Source organism: Micropterus salmoides, unplaced genomic scaffold (assembly GCF_014851395.1).
Source record: "Micropterus salmoides isolate LMB-PRFRI ecotype aquatic unplaced genomic scaffold, ASM1485139v1 Ms_hic_scaffold_10, whole genome shotgun sequence".
NCBI classification, from domain to species: Eukaryota; Metazoa; Chordata; class Actinopteri; order Centrarchiformes; family Centrarchidae; genus Micropterus; species Micropterus salmoides.
Window position 1 is genome coordinate 3,651,792 of NW_024040041.1, and position 13,342 is coordinate 3,665,133.

Below are 13,342 nucleotides of genomic sequence, written 5' to 3' on the forward strand. Positions count from 1 at the left end.
TTTGGTGGCAAAATCTTGATAAAAGGAAGACTGCTTCACCGACAAACAATTCAAGATTTCAACAATTATGGACCTGTTAGAAACTTTGGTCGGTACAGTGGTACTTTTTTGTACATTTTGCTCTGTATTTACAGTATGAACATATTTACTTGCATGTTACACTGTTGTTCCACATGAATAAGATTTTCTCTTTACACTTGCTATGGTGAGAGAATTAGTACTACAACTACCACAACTATGGCACAGTATCAATACTTTGGTTTCCCACTGTTGCATATACACTGCATATGCGTACTCAGACAACCCATTCTCACTCCCAAGTTGTCACATATGGACGCATGGTCAAGACCCGTTGCCGTCATAGTTCAACACACTGTGGAAAGGCCTGTGTGTCACTTTTGAAGTCTAAGCGTAGGTGTAGGATATTTAACAGAAAATTTGGAGTAAGTAGGTGGTTGGGTGGAGGGTCAGACACCAGACTTTCACCCAGGAGACCAGTGTTTGTTTCCCGTGTTAAACACATCCACAGGGGTGCCCCAAGGCTCAGTGCTAGGGCCCCTTCTCTTCTCAATTTACACCACCTCCCTGGGGCCGATCATTCGCTCGCACGGCTTCTCTTACCACTGCTACGCAGACGATACGCAACTCTACCTATCCTTCCCGCCAGGCGATCCCACCTTCTCGGCGCGGATCAAACCTCTCTAAGACTGAAATCTTGGTCATTCCAGCCAAGCAATCTATCCACCATAACATCACACTACAAATTGAATCCTCAACCATCACTCCAACCAGGGTGGTGAGAAACTTGGGTGTCATGATTGATGACCAGCTGTCCTTTTCAGACAATGTTGCTGCTGTCTCTCGGTCATGCCGCTTTGCTCTATACAACATAAGGAAAATTCAGTCAGTAGTCAGTCCACCCAGCTTCTGGTACAGGCCATGGTTATCTCTCGGCTCAACTATTGCAATGGTCTTCTAGCAGGTCTTCCAGCTTGTGTGGTGAAACCCTTACAAATGGTTCAGAACGCAGCAGTGCGTCTGGTTTTTGATCAGCCCAAAAGGACTCATGTCACTCCATTACTCAGTGATCTCCACTGGCTCCCTGTGACCTCCAGAATCAAATTCAAGTCACTAATGCTTGCATTCAGAGTGACTACTGGGTACACAGTGACTACTGGGTCTGCACCCATCTACCTAAACTCCATAATACAAACTTACGTTCCTTCTCGGCCGCTACGCTCCCCCAACGAACTCTTACTTCCTTCCCTAGGTATTTAACCCATTGATGTGATATGTACTATGAGCTCTTACTAGTATTTATTGCTGCTCTTACTAGTATGTATTGACAATTGTAGATCTGTATTTGATGCTATGTTGATGCCTGTATGTTGTCGCTTTGGATAAAAGCCAAATGAGTAAATGTAAACCTAACCAAATCGCAATGTTAACAGCATGCCGTTTCAAAATTGCTACGTTAACTGTTAAGTACTTTTATTTTGAAAGTGTAACCGGATGTTGCATATGTATTGTTGCTAACTTGACAGCGGCCCTAAAGGGGTACCCAGGGTGTTAAAAAGCAGGGTAAAACCAAATCGTCCATATGTGACGAGCTGGGAGTGAGAATGTCTTGACTAAGAAGCTGGAGGGCTTTGCGTAGCAGAGAGAAGATACTGATGGAAATTATTTATTTCTGTTTGATGAGAGATATAGATAGATAGATAGATAGATAGATGTTCATAATTTTATGAGAAAAAGTCATAATATTTTTAAAATACAGCTGTAATTTTACATTTTACAATATTATATTATTATATTAAATAAGTACTTAAGTACTAACATTATAATCCCAGAAAAACTCAATATTTAAAAAGTAAAGTGATAACTTTACAAGAAAAAGTTTAAATTTCATCAGATATTCAGAATCTTTCAAGAAGGAAAGTTAATTAAAAACGTTAAGTCATACCATTTCAAGAACAAAGTTGGAAAATTAGAAGATTTTAATACTCCATTTTAGTATCAAGTTATTAAATTTAAAACCGGTCAGTCAGCTTTAATGTGTCAAATGAGAGCTGTGAATAGTGCTTATTGGAAGCATACTGAAATGAAACTAATTACAAGATGTTTAAGTCCATAACTGAATGCACTTTGAAGCATCAGCTTGAGTGCAGCAACATTACACCTTCAACTAAATCTTAAACCTTTTCAAATAATTTTTTTTTAAATATTATGACTTTTTCTCACATAACTTTGATATTATAGCTCCGTAGGCTTTGCAATGTTTAGTTATGAGTGAGTAGATAGATTATCAATCACTGAGGCACCAAATGGAGCACAAGTGAATGCGTATGTACACAATAAATCAAGGGTGAAAAGCGTATCACCGTAACGTATCAAGGCTCAATGTGAATATGCCCCAAACTAAACCAGTGCAAGGTCTGTCAAAAAGAAATCAGGGATGATTCGATCATTTGTTTGTGATGATGATGGGTCTCTTCCTTCACTGCTAACTTCAGATTAGTTCATTCTTACAACAAACCAAACCACCCTTTTTGTCCCTGATTCTTTATTTTTATTTTAATACTTCCTCTTGTCCTGCAATAATTCTGTTTTTCCTCTCCTCTTCCCATATCCCAATAACTTCACATGTATTTCTCTTGCCATTTCCCTCAGATGGTACCCAAACTATCCCCCATCCCTGAACGCCACCTCCTCTTTCTCTCTAGGATCCAGCCTCCTGTTCCTGTCCCAGGGCCTCTAACAGGAGTCCCATGGGTGTCCTCTTCAGACCGATGCTCTCCAGTTTGTTCTCCAGCTTGTTCTTCAGGCTGCGCAGCCTCACCGAGGCATGGAGCAGAACCACTGTGAAGGAGCGAGAGACACAGAAGGATGGAGGGATAAAATGCTGGCTAGTTAGCTAGCTAACACTTCACTAAGGTTAACTGAGCCGACACAGTTTACTCTGTCTCAAACCGTAAATCCTTTTCTCAGTACTGGCTGGGCCTGGATTTACCTCAACTGTAGAGAGAACCAGGGCTTTACCTAAGTTTATACAAAAGACAGACCTTTATTTCAACATATTTTCCTCATATTTTATTAATTTATTGTTTGTGACCTGCTACAGTTTTACTTGTGGTTTTGATAAATTCTGAATGATGTACATTTCCAAAGCACCAATTCCAACAGTCAAGTCATACTCGCCACTCTGCTGCTCTCATTTTCTCTTCTCTAACAGAAACACTGTTTCCATTCAGTAATAAAATCGAATTGTTTCCATGTTGTGTTTTTTTCAAAACACTGTCAATTAAACTCAACATTTCTTGCACAGGTGTGTCACAATAAAAGCTTTCCATTGGCACAAATGGCATAATCCCTCCCAGTCCAGCAGGCTTTTGATGCAAAATACCAGCAGGAAGTGTTGAGTTTCAATTTTCTGTAGCTTAACAGTGACGGGCGGGGGGTGAGGTTGGGGAATGTAAAAATGATAATTAGCGAGTGAAAACTATGCTGTGGTTGTACTGACGGCTTTAGTACTGTGTAAATGTAAATTAAGCTGACTATGTAAGCCTATCGTAGAGGTAAATCCATCAGTGACGGGTCTTGATTTGTTTGTGCTACTCTGGCTATCATTGAGAATTTTATTGTATGCACTATAGAGCACTGCAACTTTTCAAGCCACATAAGATGTCTTATCATAAAAGGAAGACAATAAATGGAAACACAAAATGTGGCTTAAAATAAAGAAAGTCAAGCTGGAATAACATTAATTACACCAGATGAATTTCTAGCATTTCTGTTTTAGTGATAAGATTTAATGCATGAGATGTGACAAAATGCATTTCATGCATTGCCATAAAATTTGCAAAACAATATGCATTTTGCAGCATGCCAAATTCTGTCCAATTAAGCGTCATCATGCAAGTGGGCAGGTTAATTTCATGCTTTGGTGGAATATGCAAGTGTGTGTGTTGCTCTCTCACTCAGTATAGGGAAGGCTATCCCAAACAGGAACACGGCCACGCCTCCCAGCACCGATATGAAGAGGTAACTGCCCAAAAGAATGGCCAATACAGCGACCGACGGGTGGTTTCTACGGAAACGGCGAATGGGAGCTTGGTTCTCAGCTGCCCAGACAAAACCCAGGAACAACAATGTGACAACCATCGCCCCGACAAACAACTGGAAGGGCTGGAAATACCTGAGAGAAAAGAGACATTTACCAACATACAGTAAGTGTTTGAAATACCCAGAGACATAAAAAATACAGTTGTAGAGACAAGGCTTAGATAACAGAGGACAAAGTTTTTTGTTTTGTTTTTTAAACACATATAACCCTCCAAATCAATTGTTTCAGAAGCTTACACTTAATTAAATAAAAATGCCAGCAGTGATATTCAGTAATCAGACATGAGAGAACCAGAGGAGGCTAGTCCATATTTTTTGAGAGGGAAGAAGATCAAAATATAACAAACAGTAAATGGTTGAAATAAACCATCATCAAATCTCAGTATCATTTATAAAATAATTTCTCTCTTCTTCGGAATAAATCCATTATTAAAATTCACCTGCAGGACAGGCAAGAGGGGAAAGTGTAGGCTGTGTGAAGTGGTGGCGAGGGCAGAGGACTACAGGGATCTCATTTCAATTCAATGTACTAGTCTTTTTCATGCTACTCATTTGTCATTTGTCAAAAGATGTAAAATGATGCCCCCAGTGGAGGGCGTCCTCCCTTACCCATGGACAATCAGAATACAGTCGAGTTGGTCTAATAATAATCTCATCTTCAAATTCTCTACCACTGTATTGTACAAGATGAACTGCTGGTAAAGCCATAGACAGAGTCACAATAGATAAAAGATAGTAAAGAAAGTAAAGATAGTTTGTAGTCCATGCCACACACACAGAACGTAACATATATTTAAGTGTATATTAAAATATGGTAACATATAAAATAAAACAATATATACTGTTATCTATATACATACAGAATATACATAAACGTATACACCCCGACAATCCGGCAGTGCATTTTTTAAATTTGTGCCTGGGGTGAACGTACACAGCAGCAACAAGATGTTAATATGGTTTCATCTTCACATAAAAAAGTTTGACATTTGGGAAACTGTCCATCCTGGCTGTGCTGACCACCAAGCATCATCAATGTACAACACCTCCTCTCATCTTGCTGGAGTCTTGTGCTGACAGCTCGGAGAAACGGACCGCCTGCCGAGTTCTCGATGCGGGCCATTGATCGAGCAGGTTTCTGTAAAAATGTGGGCACAACAGTCTCTGAGTTCCATTGCTTGGCCAACATGAGTCCCATTTTTTCCCAGACAGGACCTTCAGTAGCCATTAAGTTAAAACTGGGCCAACATGGCTTCTCCCAGCTCTCTGTCTACTCCTCTGAGCGATCGCTGCACCTGCCATGGTACCTGGTCTGGTTGATCGGTCCATGTGGATTCTGGTCCGCTGCTCTTTAATCGTAAAACCCCGTCTTATTTTCAAATGACTGTTTTTCTGCCACAGGTAACACGTGTTTCAGCAATAAAGCAAAAAAAACGGATGAAAAACAAAAGAGTAGCAAAGTTTGAAGGAGCTACCGGCTGCTGCATCAAGCGCTGCCACGTGCCAACAGTACTGTTCAGTAGCAGCATATTAGAAAAAAATTGTTAACCACTTTTAAACATCTCTTAAAAATTACATTTTATTTAGGCCTTTTCAACACAGTCCAAATTTCCTTTTCAGATTTGTTTAGTTTTTTTATTTTTATTGAGCAGTAGCTAGCTAATCGTGTTAGCCACCTCAAGAGTTAGCTTGTTGTAGCTGGTGTAGCATAGGGCCTCGCTGCCTCAGCTGAAAAGGTGAGGTTGCTGAAGACAGTTTACTGTCAAAAGTCCTACACCATGGCAAGGATGAGCACAGCAACAAGACACAAGGTAGTTATAGTGCATCAGCAAGGTCTCTCCCAGGCAGACATTTCAAGGCAGACAGGGGTTTCCAGATGTGCTGTCCAAGCTCATTGGAGGAAGCACAAAGAAAAAGGCAACGCTGAGGAACGTGGACACAGTGGTCGACCAACGAAACTTACTGCAGCAGATGAAAGACACGTTGTGCTTACTTCTTTTTGCAATCTGAAGATGTCCAGCAGTGCCATCAGCACAGAGCTGCAGAAAACAGTGGGACAATGGTTCACCCATCTACTGTCTGGAGAAGTCTGATCAGAAGTGGCCTTCATGGTCAAAAAGCCACACTTCTGACATGGAAACAAGTCAGGGGGGAGTCTAGTTCTGGAAAGGTCCTTAGACAGTTGACACAGACAGGAAGCAAAGCTAAACAAGGACACCAGTGGCAGACAACTTCAAAATAAAACAGGAAGCCCAAGATGAATGAATAACTGACAAAACCAAAAACAAAATCAAGGACAAAGAATGAGAAAAACTCAGCCAAAACAGGAAATACCAAAAGTCAAAATCACAACAGAAGAAACTAAATGCTCTAACCCATAGCTCTTTTTCTGACAGGAATGGTATGGAATCCCACATGCTGCTGATCTTTTCAAAGTGCGATCAGTGAATCCTACTGACAACACAATTTAACTCACATACACAGCTAAGATGAAAAAGAACCAGATGGGAATTTATTGGAACTTTCAGACAAAAAGCATTTCAGATAGACAGCAACGTTTATTCTTCCTGTGTTCAACATTTGCCATTTCTACAAGCACCTGCCAACACATTCAGGTGATCAGCTAAAGTTCATCTAATCACCGATTCATCATCAACACTGTCCCTTTCCACCCAAAAGCAAAATAAAAAGGAAAAAAGAGGAGATGTCAGTGAGACTTTTGTGAATAAGCTAAATGGCCATGTGACCGTACCTGATGCTTTACTGGATAGTCATTTTCTTATATGCTTCAAAAGGGAACAATATAGCCATACACATTTAGAGTTCTCTCTTCCGTCCTGTTTATAACAGTAACGGTTTTGTATACTATGGCCGTTTTTCAAGATAATTTGCATATAAATGATTCCTATATATGTGGCAAATGAATCAATGTGTTATCACATGTTCTGTTTTTTATGGCCCATCTCATGCTCATGTTCACCTGGCGAAAATGATTTTCTTAGCGGTAAATTAAAAGTGACCAGATGAAAATAAGGACTAAGAACATTCTGTTGTGTTATCAAGCATGAATGTAATTGTAGCCAAAGTATTAACAAAAAATAAACTACAACCAGTGAAATCTGACTGCCACAAACACGGTAGGGAATTTTTTTGGCAGTCACTCATTCTCTACTGTCCATGTAACAGACAGTTTACGCTAATTGGGGAGTAATTTGAAATGTCTGACATGTAGTCCATGATTCATCAGTTTGCCTTAGGGTAGCATAAGTGCAGTTTTTAGATGTCTGATGCAAAACCCAGGCTCAGGTGTCTGACTCTAGAAGATGATGTAGTGGTACCATGTACATTTTATTCTCTCTCTCTCTCTGATTTTACATCATAGTCACATCTGAGTTTTAGGATATAACAGAAATAAAAAAAACTATGTAAATTCTTAAATTGTGTGGCGTTCCCTTTAACTGACTGGCAGCCTCCTCTCTTGCCATCTGTAAAACTGTGTCGTGTTGACGGGACGACTCTCTCTCTCGCTGCTGTTAGAAATGCAAAGACACTGTGAAGCGGCAAAACAGAATATAAATGACATAACGCCAGTGTTTTCTACAGACTCACAATATGCAATACAGCCTTTCTGCTACCAGACCGAAGCAGGAGAAAGGGAGGGGGGTGTTGACCACGTCAGTATAATGAAACTTACCCCACTATGAGCAGGAGGACCAGCGCGGACAGGAAATAATTGCTCTGGTAGTACAGCAGGTTGTTGATGATGCGGTTGTTCCAGCGGTCCAAGTCGCGCACATCGGGCACGGCGAACCGGGCCGAGCTGAGGAGAAAATCATCCAGGCTCCGGAGGGGTGGCGGCTGCACGCCTGCCATCTTACCCAAACGGCAGTAAACTCGATTTCCCAGAATGCAATGCCGAAAACGCGTGTCGGAGCATCGAGAATGCGCTTTCGGTCCCGCAGTAATAGGGGGAATATATTCAAATAAAATATTTGTAAAACTAGGCCTATCTCTTAATATTACTTTATAGCGTGTTGGGTGACATTCACGGAGTTTTACGTAGGCCCATAGGATAGCCTAGAGTATAACCTAGATATTTCGTTTAGTCTAGTCTTCTGACTTGACTCATGACAGAGGTAGGCCTATAGCCCGACAGTTGACCTTTTGACATATCGCCTATTCAGGGCCATAACCAGGGTTTAGAAATGAGTGAGATCCAGATTGTAATTTTTTCATTCTATTCCTATTTACAATAATTCATACAGATAAACACAACCAAAGTTATAAACCACAGTCATACGAACTACTGGTTGTGTGAAATTCATACAAAAGTAAGCTGTTGGCAAACATACTTTTATTTAGCTGAATTTTGCTCTCTTCTTCTGTGTGTGTGTGTGTGAGTGTGCAGTGAAGGTTTAAACCCTGCAATGGGCAAAGCACTTGGTTTGGTTGAAGATCACACTACAGACATTGTCTTTCTCCCCACTGATTCGCTCACTAAATTGCATAAAATTAGAGATACAGATACACAAGCTATGATCTGGTAGTGCAAACAGGGAAATCTTGGTATAGGCTAATCTTCACAACATGCATTAGGCTAAATGTATCTGAAATGTAACCTTCCACTGTCATCAGAGGACTATACTGTTGGAATGAAGTGTAGGCTACAATGAGCACTATTGTTATTAGGCCTATATGACAACAAAAATACAGCAGGTTAGTGCTGAATTCAGAGGATGCAGCTGTTTGCACTGTTTTGTCACGATTACAGGAGCTACACTGGTGTGATGCGCGGATCGGCTCTGACACTATCTGAATAATCATGTACGCATAAATCATCCACCCACCCTCCACCCATCCAATTGTTTTCTCAGATTTACCCCACCTCTACCGGTCCTTGTAGCTTTCCAGGTGGTTTTGTTATTGGGTTGTATTGATGTTTTCTTTAACGGTTTACTTTTATGATTAGAGACGCTGCTGTCAGTCAATTTAAACGTTTCCATGCGCACAGTAGCCAAATGTCACAGCAAATTTCGGGGGACATTTATGCAGCAAAACAAAACAAAAATGTAGCTAAAAACTTGACAGGACAGACAGAGGACACTCTGCAGAGGAAACGGAATTCAACTTTTAGCCTGTGAAATGTTTGGATGCCCTGATGGAGCTCAGGATTGATCAGGAGAGCGGCTGCTTCGCTCCAGACAGCGTCACTTTTTCATGTGCTTCATGTGTTCTCCCAGGTCTGGACACTGATGGAGAAACAGTTTTTCAACTTGAAATAAGCCTTGCGTCAGTGTAATCAGCTGCGTCCGCATGGTCCTAAAGTCCTCATTTAAATGTAGCTTATTATCAGTGGTTTTTATTCGAATTTTTTTTATTAATAGGCCTACATATAATTACAGAGGTCCGTACCTCGGTGACCACATAGCTGGTTATGGCCATGAGCCTATTCCGCTCTTTTCAATGTACTTTTATACAAACACACACAATACACATTTAGTCTTTAATAAATGAAAGCAAGAGCGGCTGTGATTGCAACTCTTTCAAATTTCATACCAAAAAGTGCCATCCATCTCTTTTTCAAGGGCGCCCCGGCCAAGAAAGGCAGAAGGACAGTACAGACATAAAATTATACAATTAAAAACATCTACCATTTACCATGCAACAGCAACAACACGCTATAAAAATCTATAGCTGGGTAAGTTGTCACACTGTTCATAGAGAGTGTGCACTTGTGACAATTTGCCCCATCATCAGATAAATTGTCATAAGTGCACACTCTCTTTTCAACAGTCTACAACTCCATAATGAGATAAGATATGAAGATGTGATGAATACAAAATATCCTTCTTTCATTTGGTATGACATTTGTACCATTGTGATGTACGGTGCCCAGTTAATGTTAGACAGTGTCAACATACCTTCATACAGATAAAATACACTATTGGAATGCCTGCTCTTTTAAAACATTACATTAAAAAAAACCTGTAATCAAGGATTTGAACTTCGCAAAAAGGCACCAGCGCCTCCAACTGGGGGGTCGTTTGCAAAGAGTTCCAAGTAGATGGGGCACAGCAAGAGAAGGCTGTTTCCCTTGGGAACTTTTAAAAGCAGTAGCCTGGTGGACTGGGTACAATGTCTGCAAAGCTAAGTAGGCTACTAATGTAATTTGGTAATTTGCACAAGAGTGCCCTATTGATACAAATAGGCCTACACAAATGTAGCTGTCTCCACATAGCTAATGATAGCCAGTCCACCATTTCCATAGTAATAGCAAAGGTAGGTCTTTGTGTCTTTGTGAAAACCGAATTATCACAAGTGTGGCCAGTGTTTGCAGTTTATAGTGCAGTTTGCTGTCTTGCCGCCAATTTCTTTGAATTTATTTAACCCTTTTTCTTGGGTTAGATTTTCCAACCACAATCACAGCAACAGCCACCCACGGCCAAAGCTATCATCCCATGGCTAGTAATAATGACAGCTACAGTCTGTCTCTATCAGCCTCAGCAGTAGTCAGTGAGAGAGGTAGGTTAAGTAGCTCCACTTGTAAAATCTCTCTATAGGATTGGTGCACAGGAGATCGATCATCACCATGGTAAGTTGACAAGATTGTAAAGGGACAAATGTTTCTGTTTAAGACATTTATTGCCACCATGCACACATATGAGATGTAGTGTTGCGTCGTTCAAAGAACGTTTCGTTCATTTGACCTAATCTTAAATATGACTCAGGAGGAATGAGTAGTCTGAGGAAGTAATCCGTTCATTTTCACACATACGTGAATAGTCTTGTACTCTTATGTTCACTCGTCACACGGCAGCTTCATGGGCTCCGTCAGCACAGGAAACAGAATTGATTAGGCAGCACAGGAATAATTAGTTCACGACTCTCAACTGTGGGTGTCAGGGGACAGGGCTGTGCTGTTGATTCACAGCTCTTGACTGGTTTGTGTTTGAGAGCGATGTGCTCATGTTTGTTTCTCTCTGTCTGCAGAATGCAGACTTGATGTGGCCCATTCTGCGTCCAGACCTGCCAAACTGCTACATTTATATTATGTGTTAATATTTCTTAGTTCCTCTCTCTGTGCTGGAGTTCTTTTAAGAACTTGGTGGCTTGATCCAGATTATTATTAAAGTTGTTCAAATTTATTAATAGTGTGTTTTATTCATATAGTGTGTTATTACTTCATTATATTCCCAGCAAATCTGATGTTAATATACAGATGTTACCCATGGATAGGGACGTTAGACTTCTGTATGAATGAGCACTTTAGAGATATAATGATGGTAATTATAATTATATACATATAGATGTCTGGTCTGGTTGTACTGTGAAAATGGACAGATTTGGCCGGAGTAGTGGCAATTGAATACTGACAACATATTTCTGTGGTTTTTACAGGGTTTGAATTTGTTTGTGGCCCCATGGGGCTTTATAGAATAAAGAAAGATCAAGAGTTGAATTTGTGCATTATACTTTGTCAATTAAAGCAAACCAGCCAGACTTCCCTGTTTGAGAACTGCACTGTTTTTTAATCGCCCTCTAGAGGGCTGCAGTGCCGCATTAACCAGCCTAGATTGATTAGTTGATATCTAGAAATGAAAGAAATGACTCCAAAAAAAGATTAGTTCATTTCAATTAACAAGATTTAAAGATTAGAGTCAGTAAAAAGATACCATCACTAATGAGATGATGAGGCTTGACGGTTATGGTTTTCTACAAAAAAACAGAAAAACACACTTAATGATAATTAGTTAATACCAATATATAACATAGCCCTTAACAACTAGGTGCCTAACAAACAATAAACTTTAGTACCCTAACCAATGGGGTGACGGGGCAGGCGTACACTCCTTTTAACAATTACATAATATCAGATATATAATAATTCACCAAGAAATTTTAAGTTAGGTTATATGGTTTCCTGCATTTCCTTAAGAACTACAATTAAGAACCATGTGCACTGTGCACTTACACACAATATCATATCTGTAGTCACAAGGCAAACAATCAAGGCGAAGATTATAGCATCTACCAATATGTCCTGGTCAAGCATTCAATCAGATACAGCAAGTATGAAAAGGCAGTAAACTGACTTTATCACGCACAAACATATCTGACTTAAAAGAAACAGAGGGCCCTCACATGTGGTGTGTGTTGCTACCAGCCAGAACAAAGTGGATGGGTGGGGCATAAGAGTGAGTGAGATCAGGTAGGCGGGTCCATGCCATGGAAGTAGGCAGAATGGTATGGCTCTATTCTACACCACTAGTTATCTATCTAACTGCATAATTCAAAATATTATATCATAATACACTCAGCCTTTTTTATGGAAGAGGCAATGCAAAACACATAAAAGGAATTCCTATACTGTGACCTGTCAGGGGATAATTGTGGGATAAGCGACAAAAAAGTTACTGCAGCCATGGCCGCGTTCTTCCCTAAGAATATATTAATTGAATGTAATACATTTTTAGAATTATATTAAAATATTACATGTTGTGTAGTTTTCTTTTATATGACATTATTCTTAATAATATCCATTATCATGTTCATTGGACTACACGGTATTATTTTGTTCTTTTGTTGGCTTAAGTCCTTCCTTTGTTCTTTTATTTAAAAGGGCACTCAATTTTACAGGTTCTATTTACTTGTCATGAGGAGTGCTATTCAGTTAATTTAATTATGTCTTGTGTGGCTACATGTCAAGTCCATGAAAAAACTCCTGATGATGTCATCAGGTTATCTTGGATTTGGCTTGAGACTTCAAATCTAAAAAAAATAGAAAAAGGTATTAGTTAAAACGTTTGTTTAATTTTTGTGGCATGAAGTCTGAAAGGCGGGAAGGGTCTGAAGAATCCTATCAATCTGCATTATGGACATGACAGGATCCATTCTTTAGCAGCTTGACCCACATTACTCTGTTTTGTTTGCTTCAAACAAAGGGTTACTTTTTCCTTGTAAACTCGTCTCCGCTCGGGCTCCTCTCCCAGGCTGTGATATTTCTTCTACTCAAATTAGCTTAACTTGAATCACTTTGATGCTTTGAAGGAAAAACAATATGAATGAATGAAAAATGAATATTATGTTAGAAAATACAAAATTTGCCTGATGTAACGTGACTTCCTGTATTAATCAGGCCCACTTTTGGCCTTCTATCTGAATACAGACACAGAGACAACTTTGTTTGTTGACCAGATACAGAAGATGACGTCCCTGTACA

General features: G+C 39.9%; 1 protein-coding gene across 1 annotated transcript; it reads right to left on the reverse strand.

The window, feature by feature from the left end:
* Nucleotides 1-2,554: 2,554 nt before the first annotated feature.
* On the reverse strand, nt 2,555-8,019 carry praf2 (PRA1 domain family, member 2). The gene is made up of 3 exons (XM_038691980.1): nt 7,817-8,019; nt 3,978-4,195; nt 2,555-2,859 (listed from the first exon to the last, which is right to left on the reverse strand). Exons 1-3 carry the CDS (start codon nt 7,993-7,995, stop codon nt 2,720-2,722), a joined length of 537 nt encoding a protein of 178 aa, XP_038547908.1. The 5' UTR covers nt 7,996-8,019; the 3' UTR covers nt 2,555-2,719.
* Between the last annotated feature and the right edge of the window lie 5,323 nt (nt 8,020-13,342).

What these genes read in the sequence shown, in the direction of transcription:
- praf2 (XM_038691980.1), bottom strand. Translation starts at nt 7,995, where the DNA reads ATGGCAGGCGTGCAGCCGCCACCCCTCCGGAGCCTGGATGATTTTCTC. An exon ending in GTCCTCCTGCTCATAGTGGG is followed by an intron (nt 4,196 to 7,816) that starts GTAAGTTTCATT and finishes CTTTTCTCTCAG; the next exon opens with GTATTTCCAGCCCTTCCAGT. An exon ending in GATAGCCTTCCCTATACTGA is followed by an intron (nt 2,860 to 3,977) that starts GTGAGAGAGCAA and finishes GCTCCTTCACAG; the next exon opens with TGGTTCTGCTCCATGCCTCG.